Genomic DNA, 22,468 nt, shown 5'->3' with positions numbered 1-22,468 from the left:
TCCATATTGACACAAAGAAGATCTAAATCTATCGAATCAATTTTGCTCCAACCCGAATCTACCTAACAACAATCTAACAAGCCCAAGCACAATATCTAAATCCAGCCCCAAACCCAAGAAAACAACCCCTTCAACAATCCCTCCAACAATCCCACAACTCATATACCCCCAAATCTAATCATCATGAGCCCCATAAATATTATCATGCCAATTCTCAGCAGGATAAATCTCCCCATTCGGATCCCAATACCGCCTCGGAACGCGATGGACTTCACGCCGCTCATACCACTTCCCCTTTTCAGGCCCATCACAAAACTCAACCCGGCTCCACGTCGCCCGATTCGGGACGGCATACGTCCTCGTGCGGAAATCGTATCGCTCGCCTGGTTTGCGCTTGACCCAGGGGAGGAGACTGTAGTTTGCAGCTTCTCCTTCTTCGTTTTTGGGGTCGATGTTCCAGCGGGTCCATTCTTCCCTGCTGGGGGATGTTTTTGATTGGGAATGGGAATGGGAATAAGTTTGGCTGTGGGTGTGAGGGTCCATGGTCTCGTTCTCATTCTCGTGTTGGTTGTTATGGTTGGATTCGGATTTGGATTTTGGATCCTTGATTGTGCCGACGTATATGTCCGGCCCTTTGCCTTGGAGGACGTCAAGGAAGCGCCAGTGTTTGGGCCATTTCTTGGGGTTTCCTGGGCGAGGGTCTTTGGGCCAGATCCAGCCTAGTTGGGGGGAGGTTGGCTTTCCTTTTTTGGGCATTGGATGGGTAGGGATACGGGTATGGGATATGGGTTTGACGATAGAGGTAGGTGGACTACTTCTATAGAACGAGATGCTTATTGTTGTATCTCATCATATATTGTCGGCCTGTTGGTTCTTTTCTTTCTTATGATTGCCTTTCTTTTGGGACTGAGTCTGATTCTGCATTGCAATAATAGATGGCAAACTGTCGGGTGTGTTTTTCTTTGTTTGAAGAATCGCATCAGATGTAAGACAGTGCAGATATCTTTGTTTGGAATTTGAGATTGGGTTGCTGTAGTTGTGTGAAAGATTTTGTTCGCCAGAGTTGTGAAACACCTGGGTTTTAACAATGGGATGGGAGGGTTGAGGTGTTTCTTTGTTTGGTGGAATACTACAATAACTATCAGAGTAGATCCTTTGATACAAATGTCTAAGCTTTGATTATTCTGTGTCAACCATAATTTGGTGATCTCATAGGCGGTTGATGTGACAACCATCTTCTGCATAAAAGAAAGCATTTCAACAGCGTTTGTATGCAGTATCTGAGAAGTAAGATGTATATTCATGTGTGAATCCGAAAGTACAATGAATTAAAGATACCAATTGCTCAACAACGCTTATTATAAAGAAATAGATAGGGGGAAAGAAAAAAAAGTCACATCCAATATCAACTTTGCGCAACGCCATCTTCTTGCATTAAAACCCAGATCGCTTCGGAGAATGCAACGCCCATCATCGAAAATATGTTCATAAGAAAGTCAGTGTGATGTGTTTTGTTTCTCAGGACAATACGCCGGCACTCCCAGCAAACCAAGTGAAGGAAGCGAAGGTAATGAGAGCCATTCCAAAGGTGAATTTGAGGGCCTGGCGAGTGGTCTCGGACATGGCACCGCTGCAGGTGGCACAGTGGAATTCTAGAAAAGTCAGTGTTTGCTTGCATCTCAGCTGTTGGGAGGGAAACTGACCATTGAGCGGGGTGTAAGCTTGCGGGGTATACATTCCGAAGGAATACCCGATCTGCGAACCCAGATGTCCAGCAGAGGCGGTGTCATCAATTTCCTTGCTGGAGTCATAGACAAAGAGAGTATAGGTCGCGGTGAGCAACGGAATGGTGGCTGAAGACTGGTATTTTCCGGTGTCCCAGATCACGCTTCCAGTGGCCTTCACACTCATGTTGGAGGTCAACGTATATTCCTGCTTGTTCATGCTGCAAGAAGCAACGACATTGACTGCAGATGGGGTGACCGAGAGCGAAGTATAGTTCCATACGAATGTGACATCCTGACCGATCTTGTAATAGCTCGTGGACAAGGCGTTCGGGGTGATCATGGACACGCCTCCAGCAGCGGCAGCCGGATCAATGGAGATGGAGGAGGTAGAGGTGGTCTTGGTCTTTGTTTTGGTGGTGCCAGTGTTGGTGCCAGTGTTGGTGCCGGTTGTTTCTGAATCGGTCGCGGTCTTTGTATCGGTGTTTGTGCCAGTCGTGGTATCGGACGAGGACGAGGTCTCAGACGCGGTATTGGTATTGGCCGTGGTTTCAGAGGTCTTTGCATTCGTGGTCGTGGAATCGCTTGCGGTATCAGTGGTATCTGCAAAGGAGATTAGTGTTGACCACAATAGCATCGGGTGGTTCTGCCGCACCTTGTCGTTTATCTAGGGAGTTTATGCCATTTTGGCTCCATGGCCAGGCCGAGGACAGTGTCCCCAACAAGAGAACAGTGCAGAGCACAGTCAAGAAGAAAGCCCGCATATTGAAGATGAAGAGCCAAAAGTGAGGTAATTGGGAGGTTGAAGATCAAGCGATCGGGAATATTGTCCCCTGGGCCGGAAGTGAGCTGGATTGATCACACCCCTTGCACAACCTAGTGTGACTCGTCCGAAGGGTTCCAAATATGTGAGAAACAGCAAAATCAGTTTCTTTCTCGCCTGAACTCTGTTGCCGGTCGATCAAAACAACGTGGAGTGCAAAAGACCCTAATCCCTTGGCCAGCAGTCTGGACCCTGAACACCGTGCAGATCACCGAAATCTGGAGATTCGTGGGGGAGGAAGGGTTCAATACGGGCAACGACCGTGAGTATACAATATTGACGATAAACGAGTGTCTGTACAGAGTCCAGGATGCGAAGGATAGGAAGGATATGAAGAAGATCAACTGGAAGAGAAAGACGACTGCGGGGCTAAGCCCAAATAGGTGAGACATCGGCTATTAATAGTCGCCACACTATGAAGATGCATTCTTTACCTGCTGATTTGTCTTTCACATGTTGAATTCTCTATGAATCTTTAGCTGAGAGTGCTCAGTGTTCGGTGGTAAGCGATGTTGGGTTGAGTTGCACGCCTAAACTTCTCACTACCCGACATCCTCAATGTAAACAATGAGGGTGAACTTATCATTCCGCGGATATTATTTTTTAGGTTTCACATTTACAAACAACGCGTAGGATCATCCCTCACCTTTTAATTCTGAATAATCTAAATGGTCAGAGATTTTCTGACGTTGTAATTTTTTTGCTATGTAGCAAAATCTAGGCAATTATCTGACTCGTATTGAGAGTAGTCGTTCCTTGCCAGAGTCTGTATAAGTTACGTCGCAGTGTAAATCAAAGGGATTTAGGAATGTTTATTTCCCGGCCTGGTGAATCACTTTGAGTTTGCAATAAATTACTTCACATATATGCTTCAACCACCTGGTCGCTAATGGAGAGATTTCTCGACAACTGCTCACAGAGATGAAACCAAATTCCTATTGACTTCAGCTACTAGCAAGCCCAAATGTTCAGACTGAGGATATAGATCTGATACAGATAGGAGCAATATACAAAGTACCTCGTCAAGTATCCGCGAGAGAGACATAATCTAACAGATGCAGGTATACTAGTAGCCTCTCTCATCTCCAGACTACACGCTCTCTGAGCTCCGAAGTTTGAGGCCACTATCGATGAGGAAATAACCTCCAATCCGACCATCAAGAGTATCTCTGCATAATCCTATGCTTCGTGGGACTCTATATCATGAAAAGCACCAAGGAGAGGAACATGATCGTTGATGCTGCAATATTAGCGCTGGCCCTTTCTAAATGCCCTTGAATCAGTCCGTAGTTCTTGAAGGATCTCTTAACGCTACACATAAGAATCGAAGGCAGTGCCATTTTTGAAATGTAGCTCTTCAGTGGACAGTATACTCTTCAATCAATCCTGCCTGTGGTGATTGTAGTGGTAAAAGGAGCCTGCTTCGTGTCCCTCCGACTCCATTTTCTGAGCCCCGCGGCCTCCGCCTCATTGCCTACTAGTTATATATAGAGCTAGATACCTCACTTTCAATACTAATTAATACCCCAGTCATAGAATAGTCGAACAGTCAGCGCTCGCTTTAAATGTTCAAATTGAAAGGTGTCATGGCAGCCAATTGTCACCTGCTTTATACATCCTTCTTAAGACCTTAAGACTTTTGTGCGAAATATATCACTAGATACTATATAATCTATACCGGAAAAAAAATCCTGAAACGCCTAGTATATGCAATGAGCTGGTCTTGGAATTCGAAACTTCGACCTGGCTCTTTCTGACTCTGATCGCCGACTACATCAGTTCTAGATCTCGAAAGTTAGCCTCATTGAAATAAGCTAAGAAGTGATTGAACAGAATGGCATGCATGGCTAGCCCGCTGAAGGGCTATATGATCTACATATAAGCGCCAGGGTTCGGCGGATGTAGAATCGAAATCCCGTGATTGGTCGCCTCAAGCATATGCTAACAATAAGTTTGGCGGTTATTGCAAACGACACTACTGCACCATATCACTGCCATTATGATCCTCATAGGTCTTCATGAGTTCTGCGGCTGAGAAAGCGCTAAACGGAGAGATATTAGATCCAAAATTATTAGCGCTGGCAAACGTGGCCGCGGTGCCGGTTGTCGAATATAAGTAGCAAGGATTTCTCACCTACTTGGTTCTCACTTCACCATTGATTGAGAACTGGAATATCGAGAATGTTTGAAAAGTTCACCTCCCGCCGTACTCCTGAAAAGGACCAGCGCAATTCAAATGATCGGCCTATGGCGGTTTCTTCAGGCCATCATGCACCAAAGAAGGCGCCAGGGTCATCCACTCTGACTTCTGGTGACAAATATAGTCTTCCTTCCCGTCCACAGTTTACAAATGTTGAGACTATGGAGTTTTGGAAACGCATATTCCCCGACGCTATGAACAAGTTCAGATCGAGTCATCCACAGTCCAAACCACCACCCGCAGAATACGATATTCGAAATAAGCAGGACTGGCAAAGTATCTATCAGGTACTAGAGAAGGCTCGAGCTCATTATCAGAGCCGGGGAGGTACTCTTGGAGACCTGCGTTTTCATCTGCGGAACGTGGCTGATAGTATTGCTCCTGCTGCTGCTGTTGCGAGAACTGCCACCCAAATTGTCCTCCCCCTCCAGGACCCGATTTTAAGCCCCGTTCTCCAGGCTGTTGTCATTCTCCTGGATGTAAGCATATCCCTAATTGGGATTTGATCGGTCGTGGAGGCTTGCTAATGGATTTGATTCTTCCATAAGGCCGCCAAGATGTCTTCTGTGGTTCGCCAACAGGCTCTACAAGGACTAGGAAACCTCACACCCTGTTTTGCGGACATCGAAATATTCCTACAACTATTCCCAGGAGATACCAATATCCTGAACGCATCGCTCAATCTGACTGTCGTTGTTCTTGATACAATTGAGCGAGGAATTGCGTTCTTTATGAGTGCCCAGAGTAGGTATCCGTTTTTCTTTTCAGGCAAGCAAGCTAAAGTTTTCTGTCCCAGTCGCGCGGATCGCAAAGGCAGCGGCATTCGGTGATTACTACGGCGAGGGACTTGTGAAAGGCCTAGACCTGATCAATGAACAATGCTCAAATCTTCTGCGAGAGGCAAATAAATCGAAGGACTACCAAGTTCATTTGGGTGAGTCAAATCTACGTCGTCCTCTAATCAACCAGCAGCTATTAACTGGCAATGACCGAAATAGCTTCTCGAAATATGGCAAAAGTGCTTTCTCAACCTCCAATTGGGACAACGGAAAGCACACGCCCGGCATTGGAAAGTCTACAAGTCACAATTGAGAGCCTGACTGGAAAGGGTTTACAGATCGAGAAGAGCAGACGTGAGCACTACCGTATCGATGGGAAGAAAGTTAGCACCTCTAATATCCTTCAATGATATAGAAGATGCCCGACCAACAGAAAGAGATCTAGTTCGCGCTATAGAGAAATGCGTGACTGCTCTCATAAATGAAAAAGACCGGGAACTCAAACGCAAGGATGGTGAGTGGCACCTTGATTGGTTGACAAAGAGAAAGGGAAGATCTGACACCATCACTTTTTCTATTTAGAGGAGCTGCTAGCAATGAAGCAACAGGTTCTCTTACTTCGATCATCGATGAGCCCCAGTCAGCATGGCATGCCTCAACCTGGTTATTCTCAACCATCTAGTACGAGACCCAAGCCCCAGTTGCACGCCCCACCAGTGGGTGTAAGGTACTGAGTATTCTCGGAGGTAAAGATTGTAATATTGCCAGATTGTTAAATCGCTTTTTGAGGAACGACCATGCAGAGTTCTCAGATGTTTATGAATGTCGTCGAGAGTGTCCTTGGGTCTTTTGTTATGTTTTAGAGACGTCAACATCGCTGGAACAATTATTTTGTCTTGCTTCCTTTTCTCATGTTGCTTTTGCGTGTTCTTTTGTTTGTTTTTCTTTTCTGTTTCTTTGCTATTTTCGCATATACTGTACTGATCTAACCGCTGAGGTACTTACGCCAAACGACACGGTTCATAAATGCACTCTAAGTCTCGAAGTCCTATCATGCCCTTAACCTCTAACCCCCTTGATTAATAAAGATCAAATCTCAGGAGGCTCACAATGAAAGTGAATGACACGAAAATGGCCGGGGCCAAGGTAAAAAAAGAGAAGTAGATTAAAAGACTGACCAACATTTCATCAGTGGCAACATATTTGACTCAACTCCATGACACATGTCATAGAGTTCCAAGGTAATGACACCACCCAAATAATTCCAATGTACGAAAACAAGGATCATTCTTAAGCATGACCACCTATTCTGGAGCTCCATCCAAGTAAACATAGGAACGGAACCTTGAACGAAAGGCTCTATGCCCTATCAGCCAACCATATTCTAGCAGACAACCCCACCAAGACTATCCAACCTAGGTACCAAATGAAAATGCCACCCCTTCGGCCCTCCCGAGAAAGCAAATTCGCCTGACGCGGGGGTGGCGATCCAACGAGGACTAAGAAGTGAAGAAACGAACCCACTCAAGAGCTGACGGACCATGAGCTTTCAACATCGGGACAAATTGAGGGCTACTGTAGAAACATGGCTGAGGCATTTGTAGTGAACCATGGACATACATCTCATTCACTAACTTATCCACATCTATAAACTAAAACCGGCATACACATATTACAGACAGAAACCAACAAATCTAGAAAAATCATCAATTATGGCAATAAAGACCAGCTCATACGCCTCGGGATATAGACAATAGACAATAGGCAATAGAAGATAGACAGGATTTCAAATCCAACGACAGTATTTCCAAATACATGGTCCACAGGTAACGGAAGTAAGTAACATGAAAAGGGTAAGCAAGCATCACAGATGCAATCAACCAAGCCAAGAACCGAACCAACGCACCACCACACCATACCGGTACTCAGGATACTGCACCTAAGCAGAGGACTTAGGTACGACCTCCAAGTTAATCTTGTCACATCCCGCAGGCACAGCAGGCAGGGGAACATTCTTGTTGAGGAAGTGCAAGTTGGGATAGAACTGGCCGGCTGCGGCGTCAACGGGGCACCCTATACGCAAACCAGTTAGCTCCGATTTTCATCATCATGAGGTATGAACCTTGGAATTGGGGTGACACATACACAACCATCCGCCCCAGCTGCTGGCAGGGCCCTGCAAGCCCTTAGGACCGATAGTGAAACCCTTCGATCCGGTGGTGGGGTCGACGCTGACCTGGGCGCGCTCCTTGCGAGCACCTGTGTGGCGGTGGATTAGATTTTGAAACCTTTGAATTGGGAAATGCTTGTGTTCGTGCATACCGTCGACCTTGATCAGGTCCAGAGCCCAGGGGGTAGAGGCATCGCCGCTGTCCCAGCGGACGGTGCCGTTGTTCACGTAGAAGGTGGCGGCGCGCTTGGCTGGGGCGCCGGCGAAGAGGGCCTCGTTGTTGAGGGGGTCGTTGATGATGCCACGGCCGACGGAGAGGTAGAGGTCGTTGTGGGTACTGTTGGCGGCGCCGGAGGTCTTCAGGTTGAAGAGCTTCTCGGTTGGGGCGGCGGCCACGGCGGAGGCTAGGAGAGCGATGGTGGCGAGGAACTTCATTTTGATGAGATTGGGTTTTGATAAGGAGTGAATAGGGTAGGAATGTAGAGAATGGAGAAATAAAAGAGATCGAGCGAATGGGTTTGAGTAGAAGAGGCTTATACAACGGGATTGTGGCGTCCCTTTTATACCCTACAGTAAACGGAGGATGCTTTGGCACCGGCGATGAACGCATGAACTGGTCCACGGTGGAGTTCAACCGTCTACAATGATTGCCGATCCGGATTGAGATCCTTGGATCAAAATAGAAGTTAGTTGTCTGCCGTGTGATCCCGGTATAACTTCACTTGTCACCCGCCTTGATCTATAGACCATCCATCTCGGTGATCGTGTGCACAGTAGAGTAAACCACCACTCACCGTCACTTCAAACCCTCTCGCCCTGATTTGATTCACATCTGTTTCACGCACATGCGTATCAGCAAGGAGCAGACACACAGCCCCCCTCCATCCATCACTTCAACCCCGTCCCAAACTGACCGCCAGGACCGACACTACCCAGCCGGACAAGGCTGATCCACGGCGTTAGAGGCTGGTATGGGGTAAATGAAGGAAACGACCCCCACATAGTGATTATAATCGACATCTTGGAAGTACAAATGTGTGGGTTCCTGCATTAGCTGGGACCTCCGCGCCAGTCAGGGTCGCGATAGAGTGCAGATCTCATCCACTGTCCATTCGCTAGGAAATACCTGAGACAGGATGTGCAAGAGGGTGTACAGTACTGTACTGTATGTCTACCCGAAGATGATCATAACGTGGCGGTGTTTCAGGCGATGTGATCAGGGCTGTGGGCGTACTGTAGTTGTATAGTCTCTGCGCCATGTTGGGAGTCCTGCTCATCTTCCCCTTGTAGGATATTGTATTCTGGACGCTGTTGCAGCTCGATAGCTTACACTTCGGTTTCTTGTCAGTGGAGCTTCCCCTGAATTTGTGGATGCAACATTTGCACTCTCCTGCCTAATTCCCACCTCGCTTGGAGATGTGGTTCCCCTGTCGCAAAAAATAGCATGATCCACTGTGTAAATACCCCTTTCTTGGTGGGATACCCCGATGATATCATATGTCCGATTACCTGAAGACATCATACCAAGAGATTCGCTGTGAAGCATTGTGTGCTTATTTCATGTGAAAAAAAAATCTCTCATGTTACATGTTTGAGGGATATGCTCCGAGTTGAGGTGTATGAAACAATGTGGCCATTCATATTAGGGGTCCACGGGGGCGCATTTAAGCAACGCCCGGTGGGCAAGGAAGATTCTTAGCTTCGATTAATTAACGTTAGGGCCAATATGTTCCTGTCAGCATTAAGTGTGTTTGCCAGGTGTGAAATGAACCAGGGTATCTGCATTGTTCGTCATATCATAAACTTGCTATCTTACACATCTCCCCCCAATATTCCAACGAAAGAACCTATTTTTGAAAACCATATAGCACCGACAAACGATCTAGTCTTTCAATTCAGCGCCTCTGGCTCTGACTGCTAGCATTGCGAGCAAATTCAGGCTTCAGATTCCAGCGACCTCTCCCACCCACACGGTCAAGCGTCGCAACCGTCTTCAGCGATTCCTGGAATTCCGCGACTCGTTCTGGGGTATTACAATAATGATTAAAATGCTCAACAATAGTGTGAGAGAACGTCGGACCGCGACGAGAAGCAAGGTAATCCCTGATTAGAGGAAGGAAGTCCTTGCCGCGAGGCATGCGTGCAGAAGAAGGACCAGCACGGGCATCGTTGCCACGACCACTTGTTCGTGACGCGGCTGCCGGGTTCAGGTGAGCCAACAGGCTGGCAGATGATGGGCCACCACGGTTAGAGCGAGCAGAGCTGCCACTGGTGGTGGGATCGGAGCGGCCGGCAATGCCAAATTGACCAGTCCATGTGGGAAGGCCGATGGGGATGTTGCGAGCTTGTTGTTCGGCTTGCCGGAGGCCTTCGGCTGCTTCGTTGGCTACGCGGCGGGCTTCGGCTTCGATCATTTTGGGGTCGGCTCGAAGGACTCGACGCCCGTTTACGATTTGATCGTGCTCTAGGGCGGAGTGAACGCCGGAGCGGGCGAAGATACCGTGCATGATTCGGTCTTCGGAGGATTTGGAATTTTTCTCTTCTTCAGCGGTATTTTTGAATTCTTCGATCTTGGCCACCCCGTCAACCTGGAGTTCTTCATCTTCGGTCTTTGGGACGGGTTCACGGTTGCGTCCGCGGTTTTTCTTGTCGCGAGGGTCTTCGGTCTCTTCCTGGTATTTGACTTCGGCATTCTTGAAGAGCTGGGTTGTCTCCAGTTCCTTGTCGTTCTCATCTGTCAGGGAAAACAGGTCATAAAGATCACTCAGCTGGAAACCCTCACGCTGGTGAGGATCACGCGTAATCTTGTTGGTCAAAAACTGCTTGAAGATTTGGCGGTGATAGATCTTTTCTTCAATTGTGCCTTTTGTCATCAAGCGGAAGATAGTTACATCACGTTTTTGGCCAAGACGCCATGCACGCTCGCGCGCTTGCAGGTCAGTCGATGGGTTCCAATCGGGATCAAAGATAATGACACGGTCAGCACCTGTCAAGTTCACTCCGATCCCGCCCACTCGGGTGGTAAGCAGGAAAACGTGGATTTCAGGATCCTTGTTGAAGGTGTCGACCAGAGACTGGCGCTCCTTGATCGGTGTAGTGCCGTCCATTCGACGGTATTGGAAACCACCCAAACCATTCAGGAATTTCTCGATGATGTCCAGCATCAGACGTCCCTGTGTGAATAGCAGGGTTTTGTGGCCGGTATCTCTCCAGACCTCGAGCAATCCCTTCAAGACTAGCATCTTGCCAGACTGCTCTAGAGTACCATAGTCTGCCTCGCGAGACCGCAATGCGTGATCTGCCAGGTCAGGGTGGTTGCAGATCTTGCGTAGAATATCAATGCCGAACAATGAGTTTCGTTTGCCGGTATAGATAGATCTCATTTCATCTGAGCCAAGGAATCTCTTGTATATGGTTCGTTGAAGAGCGGTCAATTTGCAAAAGATGACCTGCTCACTTTTCTGTGGTAGATCAGATGTTACATCAGCCTTGAAACGCTGGAGCAAATATGGACTGATGGCGTCTTTTAAGGTCTCTGCACATTTAGCAGCAGTCTGGACTTGGAGGTTAGATGCGGAGGCATATCCTCCCTGGCGGATAGGGTTCTCAAACTGGTTCTTGAAGGTGACAAGATTTCCCAGGCGCATTGGGAAAACGAAATCGAACAAGGACCACAGGTCTACCAAACTGTTCTGCATTGGTGTTCCGGAGAGAATGATTCGGTGGGGAGTACGTAATTCCTTGCAACTGAAGGTGATGCCGGCGTCTGGGTTGCGAATTTTGTGGCCTTCATCAAGGATGGCACATCCCCATTCAACGTCGACGAGGGCATCAGCATACGACTGCAGACCCGAGTATGTAGTCACCAAGACGTGGCCTTCTTGGGTAACTCGTTGGATGATCTTCTTAGCGGCCTTTTGGCCAGCAGATAGACGACCCGAGCTGCGACTTCCCATCATTTCGGATGTGAGTGCGCTTTCCTGGCTGTTCTCTTTGCCAAGATTCATCATGCCGCTTCCCGATGAATGAAGAATAGACACCCGGAAAGCTGGCCACCAGCGGTGAAATTCATTGACCCATTGCTTCATGAGGGTTGCTGGGCAAACAATGATCGCCGGCTTTGTGAACTTGTTGCTATGATGCAGTGACGCAAGGTAGGCAATCGCCTGGATGGTCTTTCCGAGGCCCATCTCGTCACCGATAATACCACCCACGCTTTGCTGGTGCAACTCCCATAGCCACTGAACACCAGTCTTCTGGTATGGGAAAAGATAGCGGCTGATATCTCCGGGCACGCGCAGGCCGTTGTCAAGCTCCATGGCTGGTTCAGTGGGATGCGGCTTGAGCCATTCATCCTCCTCATCCAGCTCATTCTCGATGGAGTGAGTCACGGTATTCTGTCGAGCGGAGCTACGCCGACTGATCCATTCTTGAACACGAACCTGGTAGACTTCCTCATTGCCATCGTCCACTCCACTAAGATCTTCCAGTTCACTGTTACCTTTGGGTTGCTTGCGCTTACGACTTGGCTTTGCTTCAGGTAAAGTATCAGGCATGAACTCTTCGTCTGCTGACGCATCCTCAGCACCATCCGAGGCCACATAGCTTGCGGATGAGTCCGCTCCTGGAGATCTGGTCCGGGCGACCTTTCGGCGCTTGCTGCTGCTCTCTTCAAAGTCGAAATCAGGGCGTGCAAGGTCACGATGGGATGCAGCGGGCTCATGCTTAGCCTGTTCACGCTCCTGTTCCTCATTGTATTGGTCCTCGGTGTCGACAAGCGCATCCTCGAGGTTGGCAAGTGGTCCATCTCTGGATCCCGCATTCATCAACGCAAAGGGGGTAATCTTTCCGGTTCGCAGTAGGTAGTCACGACGTGACTCGTTCGCCAGCCTCCCAGATCCATGGGCCTCTGTCGCATTTTCTTGCGACTGGCGCCTGTCATCAATCCGTTGTTGGATCTCCTTCAAATCGTTGATCAGGCCGGCCTTGCGCACCTCCAATCCCTTCAACTCATTCTCCACGCGATGGCGAGTGGCAGTTCCGACGTGTTGGGTAAGGCGCTGGTGTGCTCGTCGGATCTGGCTATCAATACGTCTGATATAATTAGTTGTGATTTTGGATGTAAGAAGTTTGCTTCACATACTCTCTTTCTACCAGGACTTTCTCGAGTCGCTTGATGTCATTCTCTTCCGCCTTCTCTGCAAGTGCCTTATCCGCCTGAGAATTCGGTGAGTCTCAAGTAAGTACAAGTCGATGATTAGCTCATACCTGCCGAGTGATGTCTCTTTCGAGGTCATCTTGGTTGCGGACATCGGCCTGGAGGTCTTGGAGGCGACTCGCCTCCTCAGAAGAAGACATGGCAAATTAAGTTTGTGAAAAGATTGTATGGATTAAAGACAAAGGAGAGACTAAATCAGTGTATATGGAAGTGAGTGCATCATGGCCGCTTAATAGAGCAAATACATCAGGCAAAGGCAGCAATCAAGTCCTGTTCGGGAACAATCTTTATCACAGCGTGGCAGAATGAATCACCGCCTCACATACCGCTCACTTGACTCATGAGTCATCAATGAGGTAATCGGGGTCTAGCCCTCAACTTGAACCTTGTTACTGCAGGGCGGTTGAAGAATCGATAAGACCATGGGCTGGAAGATGTTATAGTTATTCATTTGATAAACTAGCTCCCTGCACTGAACTAACGGCTCATAGTAAATCTATCAAGGAGCTGTCCACACTACGTTGCCCCTGGGCAAATGAAATATGACTCTTAGAGCAAGATGCAGTAAATCTGATTCCACTTCATCGTGGATTGAAATTGTAAGGTTCGACGGTAATTTCTTCGCTGCTGCAGTAGTTATGTGAGGCAAAGAGAGATAACAATCCGGTAATCCGGTGGTCCTTAGGGAAGGGTCATAATATAGCATACCATCAGCCAGTCTAAACAAAAGGTCTCGCAGCGAGAATATGGTCTTTACGCATTGTTTTCTCCATACTTGGGCCTCTTCTCATTTTCAAATGCTCCGAGTAGCTGGTATCCAATATTGCGACGTCAAACATACAGATTAGATACATATCGAAATATAAAGGTATTCATTTCTTCCATCAAAGGGTTTGAGATAGATCTGACAGTTCATTGTTATGTAGTTGTGTTGATCGGCTTGAGACATGACATAGTTCTAACTTTACCCTCTAGTTGCTATAACAACTACCAATTTACAAAGTGATAAAGTAAAGAACAATAAATCAAAGCCATAGCCAGTATAGAGCCTCGATCGAATATGATCTATAACACCGACTATATATAGCCAAGTTGGACAAATTACACTCATTAGGCAGAGTTGGGTATGCAAATGTCCAAAGTCACGTCGCCAAGGAGACCACAATCCAAGTAGTAACTCGAGGGGTGCCTTGAGTTTGAACTAGAGCTATTATAGAATTCTATTAGCGATAGACAAAACTTACAAATGGTTGCATTTCGTAGATCCATGGCGGGTGTAGGCAAAGTTCGCCAACCTCCACACTTCTTCCCTTCCCCTCTTTATTGTATGTGTTGTATCTTCTGTGTGTGAAGTGTGTCATTACTATTCTTGTTGAATTGTCGTCATTCTCGGGTGCCAAAAAACTGTCTCCAGACTTACCTGAAGCCTTAAGCCGCCTACGTCTTCTGCGTCGCAACCAACTTGCGACCGCCCTCCCACTCCTCCCCCCCCTCCCCCTTCGAACTTGACTTCATCAACAATTCTCTGGATAATGCAGTGCCGCATGATTCCACTCTGATTCCAATTCCTCTCTGCTACTCCCTGGGATTGCGTTAAAATTCACCTACCGCATTCATAGTGCCCGTCCCCGCAACCCACGATCCCCGATCGCAGTGCGCGAAACGGTGAGCTCGAGTCTCGCCATTCGTTCGCCAAACATACACGATGGAACCTGGTTGGCAGCCGTACCAGGATCCTCTCGTGGGTCACCCTGCGCAGTTTAACGCTGCGCTGGCGTCTCATCCTCAGCAACTAGCCTCCAAATACGGTCAGCCACAATCACAGCCCCCCGTCGGATACACCTACGAGTCCTTCCAAACTCCTGGCACTACCTCAAAGCCTCCTTCAACAGGCACCAACTCTAAGACTGTCTCGATGGCTTCATCGCCTGCCGCCACCCCCCGACGGGATTATGTCACCGATGCGGATACCACCATGGAGGACGCCGACCCGTACAACCGAGCAAAGTACCCTTCGAGGCCAAACCACAATCGCGCCTCTTCGCAATTTTTGAATCAGGCAGAGGAAACATCGGCCTCGTCAGCTGCTCGCAGATATTCTCCGATGAATGTCTTGTCGCCGCCGATGTCATATCCCACTAGTCCTGGTAAAGCCCAGACCTCATATGGATTCCCGTCCGGCCCCCAGAGCTCTTCTCGACGGTCGCCTGCGCGACCTGAGTACGCATCTCCGCCACAGGGATACCAATCGCCAAGTAAGTACTAACCAGCGGTGCAGGTCAGCTTTGACAGCTTCACTAACTTCTTCGATAGCGAATCGCGCCCCTCGACTGCCACCCCTCCAAGCCGGTGACCTCAGCCCTGATCAATACTACCCAACCTCGGCCTCCTCCCACATGAGTCCTGGATTTGGAGATTCGCGATCTCCGCAATCTGGCTCGCTGCCATCTCAGCCTCCTCTGGTTCCCGGTCGCGGTCCAGTCCCGAAGTTCCAAAAGATCCAGTCTGTACAGGAACTGCACCCACGTATGAATGTACAACCCGCATTTCGACGTGCTAATCCTGAAGGTGGATTCATCTCCGTGAGTCCTGAATATTCCCCGCTCGGGTTATCGTCATACCTAACCAGCCCGCTCAGCCGCTTCAATCGTTGACAACCCACCTTCCGGCCACGTATCGCATATGTAACCCAGGATTTAATTATGAGTCTTCCCGGAACCCGCGTCGAGTATTGACCAAGCCGAGCAAAGGTGTCAAGAACGACGGGTATGATAATGAGGATAGCGATTACATCCTTTACGTCAACGATATCCTCGGCAGTGAGGAAGCAGGCCACAAGTACGCGTATACATGCTCTTGTCTAGTCGATATCCAAGCTAACTAGCTTCTTCGCCTCCAGGAACCGATACCTCATCCTCGATGTGCTAGGTCAGGGTACCTTTGGTCAGGTCGTGAAATGCCAGAATCTCAAGACGGGAGAAGTGGTGGCAGTCAAAGTCATCAAGAACAAGACTGCCTACTTCAATCAGAGTATGATGGAAGTCTCCGTCTTAGACCTGGTAAGCCCCCTTCGTATGCATAGGCCTTGTGAATGTTAGCTTACTCTTTGCAGCTCAACAGCAAGTACGACAAGAACGATGACCACCACCTCCTTCGTCTTAAAGATACGTTTATTCACCGACAACATTTGTGTCTCGCATTTGAACTGCTCAGTGTCAACCTGTACGAGCTCATCAAACAAAATCAGTTCCGCGGGTTGAGTACAACTCTGGTTCGCGTGTTTGCTCAGCAACTGTTGAACGCGCTGAGTCTGTTGAACAAGGCGCATCTTATTCATTGTGACTTGAAGCCGGAAAACATTTTGCTCAAAAATCTTGAAAGTCCCATTATCAAAGTCATTGATTTCGGTTCAGCGTGTGATGAGCGACAAACGGTCTACACCTACATTCAGTCACGATTCTACCGTTCCCCAGAGGTGTTGCTTGGCCTGCCATACTCATCTGCTATTGACATGTGGTCCCTCGGATGTATCGTGGTGGAACTTTTCCTGGGTCTGCCCCTTTTCCCAGGCTCATCAGAATACAACCAGGTCTGTCGAATCGTCGAGATGCTGGGAATCCCACCCACTTGGATGCTTGAGATGGGCAAACAATCAGGCGAGTTCTTCGAAAAGACTCAGGATGAGTTCGGCAGGAAGACATACCGTCTCAAGAGCTTGGAGCAATACTCAAGGGAACATAACACGAAGGAACAACCCAGCAAGAAGTATTTCTCTGCTTCAACGCTAGAGGAGATCATTCGCAGCTACCCAATGCCTCGAAAGAACATGAAGCAAGCAGAGGTTGAGCGAGGTAGGATCAGATTTAGCCCGAGTTTGACATCATACTAACCTTGACAGAACTCAACAACCGGGTCGCATTTATTGATTTCGTACGCGGACTTCTCTCGATTAACCCCCTCGAGCGGTGGTCACCTCAGCAAGCCAAATTACACCCATTCATCACTCAGCAAAAGTTCACCGGTCCTTTCATGCCACCGATGAATCTCAAGTACTCAACTGCCAGCAAGCCCGCTCCTGGAGTTGAACAACAACAGCGTGCCGAGGCTACCAGCAAACAGAGAGCGGCTCAGGCAGCGCATGCGCAGAATTCCTACTCCATGCAGATGAACCAATTCCACACGCCTCCTCAGACTCAGCCTCCACCCATGTACAACGGCATGTACCAGCAGGGTGCACCACCTCCATACCCCACCCAGCAGCCGCCTGGCTATGGCCACCAAATGGGAATGATGCCAGGCCCTGGTCCAGGTCAGGTTCCCCCTCAGAGTCTCTACGCACAGGCAACTACACGCGCTGGTCGCCAACGAGCATCAACCATGGACCCTCAGGGTATTCCAACTACAATTCAGCGGGTGGCGAGCCATCTCGACCCCAACGCACCAATCCGCCTCCAGCCCAGTCCCGCATATTATCCCCCTCCCCCCGATGGATACGTGGACGCAAATGCCAACCAAAGACGGCGCGGTAGTCGCGCAGCAGCCAGCGGCGGTGGCAACCAACGTAACCGCGACTTCATCCGCACACTCGAGGACGGTGTGTTGAGCGAAGGATACATGGGTCAAAACCAGTGGCACTAGAGCATCCGAGCAGACGGTGCCTTTCACGTCCCATGTCTGACATGAGCCGCGAGCAGGCCCGTCGATACTAATCTATCGATACTTTCTCTTTAGCATGAACCCGCGCTATGACTCTTCAGCGCACTGTGTCCGTAAAGCTTGCTCGCTCTACTGACCCGCTTCTCACCTCGCCAGTCAACCTGCCTTCCCTTACCCGGCAGGTTCTTGTAGGCGCACGAGTCACAAAAAAGCCTCTCAGGGGCAGTGGGTGGACGCGGGTTACAAATGATCTCCGACCTCTGATACACGATCTGCATTTTGCATTGCTTGCTAGCGCTCGATCGCTCTGCACGCTCGCCCTCGCGAGTCCAGTGCCCATCAGTGGTCCAGGCCAAGAGGTCATCCGCATTACCAGCCCCCCTTATTTCATTGCGTTTCTCACTGTGTTACGATTTCAGTTATGTTGTGCAGCTTTCTGATTTTTCCTTTTTTTTTTCTTTGCTTTGTCGTTAGGCAGTGGTTTCTCGGTTTATCTGAACACCTGTCTTATCCATGATGCATCGTGTGTTTTCTCTTCTCGGCATAGCCTGGAGCTTGAAAGAACGATTTTCTCTGCTCCCTTTTTTTTTTGCCTTACCACCTCGTAAATTTGTTGCTTCTTTTTCTAAATCTGGATTTTCTTGGGCGGGTTGGCTCATTTTGTCTGCCATTTTTTTCTGTTAGCATGGCTTTTCTCTAAGCCTACCAAGCACAGTATCCTGTGTTTGGTTCAGTTTGAGGTACAGTTCTTGTTGTTTTGTATACAATAGTAGAACTCAGTTATGAGCAATGGAAGCATAGCCATGATCAAGTCAAGTTTATTATATAAAACGTTATACTCCGTACTGTTGACTGTTGGCGCGGTCCGATATACATTGTCGGGCTGTTAACATAAGGACTAGGAGGATTGGGCGAGTTCGAGTACAGTATAGTTGTAGGTCAATAGTCTTTAAACCCCCATACACGTCGATCAAATCCCCTATCATGAAGACAAACACAAGAACATGGAGAACTGGAGAAGTTGATAGTCGCTTTGTTCTGAGTCAGGCTAGTCCTAATCGGGTTTAGTCAACCCCTCGCTTAAATTTCGTGTGTGGCTCGCTGCGGGAACCAACTCAACTTTCAGACGGCGACGACCTCACTTTCCACTTCGGATCGCCATTTCCTATTACCGAAACCGAAAACCGCAATCATGGCGTCGCGTTTCTTCTACGGCTCCGGCAGCGACAGCGACAGCTCGTCTGATGAGGAGGAGGAGGTTTACCAGTCCGGCTCTGAGGAGGAATCCTCTGATGACAACTCCGAATCCGAATCCGAATCTGGTTCCGACAGCGACAGCGAAGGCGAAGGCAAGGAGAGCAGCAAGGGAGCTAAGGCTTTCTTGCACGACTCTTCCGGCAGTGAGGATAGCGAGGAGGAGGAGAAGGTTACGGTTGTCAAGTCTGCCAAGGACAAGCGTCTGGAGGGACTTGAGAACACCATCAAGTTGATCGACAATGCCGAAAAGATTAACGACTGGGCTGTTATTGCCACTGGTGAGTGACACCATATCCTGGAGATTCGAAACATTTTGTGGTTTTGGGTCTTGGAAAATTCCGCGCAGGCGAAAAAATATCCGGTTGGAGAACGGCATCGACTGACAGTCTATGATTTACAGAGTTCGACAACCTTAACCGTCAGATCCTCAAGGTCACCGGTCCTACCCCCAAGATCTACATCCAGGCCGTTGCCGAGCTCGAAGACTTCACCAATGAGACCATCACCAAGCAGAAGGCCTCCAACAAGAAGATGAACGCCAGCAACAGCAAGGGTTTCAACGCTGTCAAGCAGAAGATCAAGAAGAACAACAAGGAGTACGCTTCCCTGGTCGAGAAGTACCGCGCCGACAAGGATGCGTTCATGGCCAGCGACGTCGAGGAGAAGCCCGCTCCCGCCCCTGCTCCCAAGCCCACCAAGGTTGAGCGTATTGAGAACTTCGCCGCTGCCGCCGCTGCCGGTGCTGAGGACGATGGTTTCGCTACCGTCGGACGTGGAGGCAAGACCCTCCAGTACACCCCGGAGAGCATCCTCAAGCACCTCCGCGTCATCGTCGAGTCCCGCGGAAAGAAGAACACCGACCGTGCCGACCAAATTAAGACCATGACCAAGCTCCTTGAAGTGGCTACTACCCCCTACCAGCGTATCCGCACCCTTATGACCCTGATCTCCACACGTTTCGATCTCACCAGCACATCCAGCGCCAACTACATGAGCCCCGAGCAATGGAAGGCCGCCGATGAGGAGTACTCGACTCTTCTGAGTGCGTTGGAGGACAACCGCAGCTACATCATCAGCGAGAATGCCGATGAGTGGGAGGATGATGAGAAGCAGCCCACCGTTGAGGAGGGCGAGATTTTCGCCATTCCCGGTTCTATTGTTTCTTTCATCGAGCGCCTCGACGACGAGCTCACCCGCTCTCTCCAGCAGATCGACCCCCACACCGCTGAGTATATCGAGCGCCTGAGCGACGAGCAGACCCTGTACAACAACCTTGTTCGCTCACAACTGTATGTTGAGAGCCTCGGTGAGGCCGACAAGAACGGAAAGGAGAGCATGAACAGAGTTGTTATCAGACGGTTGGAGCACATCTACTTCAAGCCTGCCCAGGTTGTCTCCATTCTCGAAGACGCCAAGGACAAGGCCGTTCCCACCAAGATCAACTCTGTCGTTACTGCTGGCTCCAAGTCCGGCGACATTCAGAGCCTCGTTGCTGCCATCTGCAACTACATGTTCCAGAACAGCGATGGCATTCCCCGTGCCCGTGCCATGCTTTGCCAGATCTACTTCCTCGCCCTCCACGACCAATACTACAAGTCCCGTGATTTGATGCTCATGTCTCACCTTACAGAGTCCGTTTCCTCCATGGACATTGCCAGCCAGATCTTGTTCAACCGCACACTTGTTCAGATTGGTCTCTGTGCCTTCCGTGCCGGTCTCATCTACGAGGCCCAGAACACTCTTGGTGAGATCTGCGGTAGCGGTCGCCAAAAGGAGCTGCTCGCCCAGGGTCTTATCCTGCAGCGTTTCGCCAGCTTGAGCCCCGAAGTTGAGAAGGCCGAGAAGGCCCGCCAGCTGCCCTTCCACATGCACATCAACCTTGAGTTGCTCGAGTGTATCTACCTCACCTCCAGCATGTTCCTCGAGGTTCCCCTCATGGCCCAGACCTCGTCCTCCCCCGAGCTGCGCCGCCGCATGATCTCCAAGACCTTCCGCCGCATGTTGGACTACAACGAGCGCCAGGTGTTCACTGGTCCCCCCGAGAACACTCGTGACGGTGTGATCCAATCGGCTAAGCTTCTTGCCGCTGGCGAATGGAAGAAATCTGCCGAGTCTCTTGCCGCCATCAAGATCTGGGATCTCATGCCCCAGCCCGAGAAGGTCAAGGCTATGCTCTCCGAGCAGGCCCAGGAGGAGGGTCTCCGCACCTACCTCTTCACATACGCTCCCTTCTACGACAGCCTCTCCATCACCTCTCTAGCGGACATGTTCGAGCTGAGCAGCAAGAAGATCGTCTCCGTGATCTCCCGCATGATCTCCCACGAGGAGCTTGCCGCTGCCCTCGACCAGGTCAACGACGCTATCATCTTCCGCAAGGGCGTCGAGCTCTCTCGCCTCCAGTCCCAGATCGTCACCCTGGCCGACAAGTCCATGAACCTCCTCGAGTCCAACGAAAAGACCCTCGAGCAGCGCACACAGGGTATGGCCAACGCCTTCCAGCGCGAGCACGGCCCTGGCGCCCGTGGTGGCCGCGGTGGCCGCGGTGGTGGCCGTGGCGGTGGTCGTGGCGGTGCCCGTATCCCCCAGGGAGACCGGAGACCCGGCGGCCAGCAGTTCGGTGGTGGTGCATTGGGCGCAGCGATCAAGGCTTAGATTTTCTGATGTAATGGCATGTTCTTTCTTCCTCCTTTTTCTCAACACTCTTCACGGTTTTCTCATTTTTCTCCCTTGTCCATCCCATCCCCTTGTGTCAGTACGACCGTTCCTTGTTTTTAGGTCGGAAAAATTGCCCGTCTTTCTGCGTTTTTTTACTTTTGTGATTGATCTCTATGATATTCACGTATGAAATGATCAAGAAAGAATCAAGGTGCATATTGGTTAGAATTTGACGGCTTATGGAATAGATTTATCTCTATACTATAGTGATTTGTAGGCATCTTTCTGTTTAGGAAGTGCATATAGTAGACACGCCTGAACTTGGTATCAGCTCCGTTTTCCACTGTCGAGTAAATAATGTGGAAATTCAACAGTTTCAGGGCTATGAAATCCTGTCACGAGTCTCCGTTCTTTCGGTGTGAAATTCAGACTGGAGATGTGTGAGCCTCTTTGTTGTACGGAAGAGCTTTCCAGAAGCAACAGCACCTTCTGCACGCTTTCTTTGTAAAATAGAAGGTTGGTCTAATAAAACGTACACGTTACTCGACTCTTTGATCACCAGTCTCCGATCCCTGTTCACTGAGGTTTCAAAGACACATGTGTCAATCAAAGACAGTTCATAAGATACTTACGAATGATCACTGGGGAACCCAATCTCGACTTTAGCTCATCCTTGGATGATTATCTACAAAACTTGACCATAAGCTATCTTATGCTCTACATGATGAGCCCACTGAACTTCAAGCAACAGAGCTCAAATCACTCAAAGCTGGACAACAGAAGAAGAGGCTAAAGTAGGGCTAGACGAAGTAGCAATTGCTTATTTGCGTCTTTGTTTCGCAGCTTGATCAGTAGCTCCATCCTGACATCTCTAACCCCTGTGATATACCCCCCCCAAACAACATCTCTTTGTCCCCTCCAGCTATTCAATGCCAAAAATAGCATTCCCTGAAATCATCTTTGTTTCAAAACATCGACAGACACTT

General features: G+C 49.3%; 7 protein-coding genes across 7 annotated transcripts; 3 read left to right on the top strand and 4 right to left on the bottom strand.

The window, feature by feature from the left end:
• Positions 1 to 174: 174 nt before the first annotated feature.
• N7511_009653 (uncharacterized protein) lies at positions 175 to 756 on the bottom strand (the record flags this gene model as incomplete). The annotated part of the gene is made up of 1 exon (XM_057132030.1): positions 175 to 756. The coding sequence occupies one exon, from the start codon at positions 754 to 756 to the stop codon at positions 175 to 177; it is 582 nt and encodes a 193-aa protein (XP_056980018.1).
• A 762-nt stretch (positions 757 to 1,518) lies between these two features.
• Positions 1,519 to 2,488, bottom strand: N7511_009652 (uncharacterized protein; the record flags this gene model as incomplete). The annotated part of the gene is made up of 3 exons (XM_057132029.1): positions 1,519 to 1,652; positions 1,704 to 2,327; positions 2,380 to 2,488. The coding sequence occupies 3 exons, from the start codon at positions 2,486 to 2,488 to the stop codon at positions 1,519 to 1,521; spliced, it is 867 nt and encodes a 288-aa protein (XP_056980017.1).
• A 2,240-nt stretch (positions 2,489 to 4,728) lies between these two features.
• On the top strand, positions 4,729 to 5,839 carry N7511_009651 (uncharacterized protein; the record flags this gene model as incomplete). The annotated part of the gene is made up of 3 exons (XM_057132028.1): positions 4,729 to 5,226; positions 5,296 to 5,491; positions 5,544 to 5,839. 3 exons carry the CDS (start codon positions 4,729 to 4,731, stop codon positions 5,837 to 5,839), a joined length of 990 nt encoding a protein of 329 aa, XP_056980016.1.
• Positions 5,840 to 7,465: 1,626 nt separating this feature from the next.
• N7511_009650 (uncharacterized protein) lies at positions 7,466 to 8,131 on the bottom strand (the record flags this gene model as incomplete). The annotated part of the gene is made up of 3 exons (XM_057132027.1): positions 7,466 to 7,599; positions 7,672 to 7,785; positions 7,849 to 8,131. The coding sequence occupies 3 exons, from the start codon at positions 8,129 to 8,131 to the stop codon at positions 7,466 to 7,468; spliced, it is 531 nt and encodes a 176-aa protein (XP_056980015.1).
• A 1,460-nt stretch (positions 8,132 to 9,591) lies between these two features.
• On the bottom strand, positions 9,592 to 13,054 carry N7511_009649 (DNA-dependent ATPase RAD26; the record flags this gene model as incomplete). The annotated part of the gene is made up of 3 exons (XM_057132026.1): positions 9,592 to 12,790; positions 12,840 to 12,913; positions 12,965 to 13,054. 3 exons carry the CDS (start codon positions 13,052 to 13,054, stop codon positions 9,592 to 9,594), a joined length of 3,363 nt encoding a protein of 1,120 aa, XP_056980014.1.
• A 1,565-nt stretch (positions 13,055 to 14,619) lies between these two features.
• Positions 14,620 to 17,552, top strand: N7511_009648 (putative protein kinase Yak1; the record flags this gene model as incomplete). The annotated part of the gene is made up of 6 exons (XM_057132025.1): positions 14,620 to 15,169; positions 15,228 to 15,496; positions 15,553 to 15,752; positions 15,814 to 15,973; positions 16,027 to 16,765; positions 16,813 to 17,552. The coding sequence occupies 6 exons, from the start codon at positions 14,620 to 14,622 to the stop codon at positions 17,550 to 17,552; spliced, it is 2,658 nt and encodes an 885-aa protein (XP_056980013.1).
• A 1,210-nt stretch (positions 17,553 to 18,762) lies between these two features.
• Positions 18,763 to 21,479, top strand: nip1 (translation initiation factor eIF3 core subunit c; the record flags this gene model as incomplete). The annotated part of the gene is made up of 2 exons (XM_057132024.1): positions 18,763 to 19,105; positions 19,228 to 21,479. The coding sequence occupies 2 exons, from the start codon at positions 18,763 to 18,765 to the stop codon at positions 21,477 to 21,479; spliced, it is 2,595 nt and encodes an 864-aa protein (XP_056980012.1).
• Positions 21,480 to 22,468: the final 989 nt, after the last annotated feature.

The sequence above is a fragment of the Penicillium nucicola genome, assembly GCF_028828085.1.
Source record: "Penicillium nucicola strain IBT 29836 chromosome Unknown utg000010l, whole genome shotgun sequence".
In the NCBI taxonomy this organism is placed as follows: Eukaryota; Fungi; Ascomycota; class Eurotiomycetes; order Eurotiales; family Aspergillaceae; genus Penicillium; species Penicillium nucicola.
Note: the sequence above shows the minus strand (reverse complement) of the source record. Positions and strands in the feature narration are given on the sequence as shown.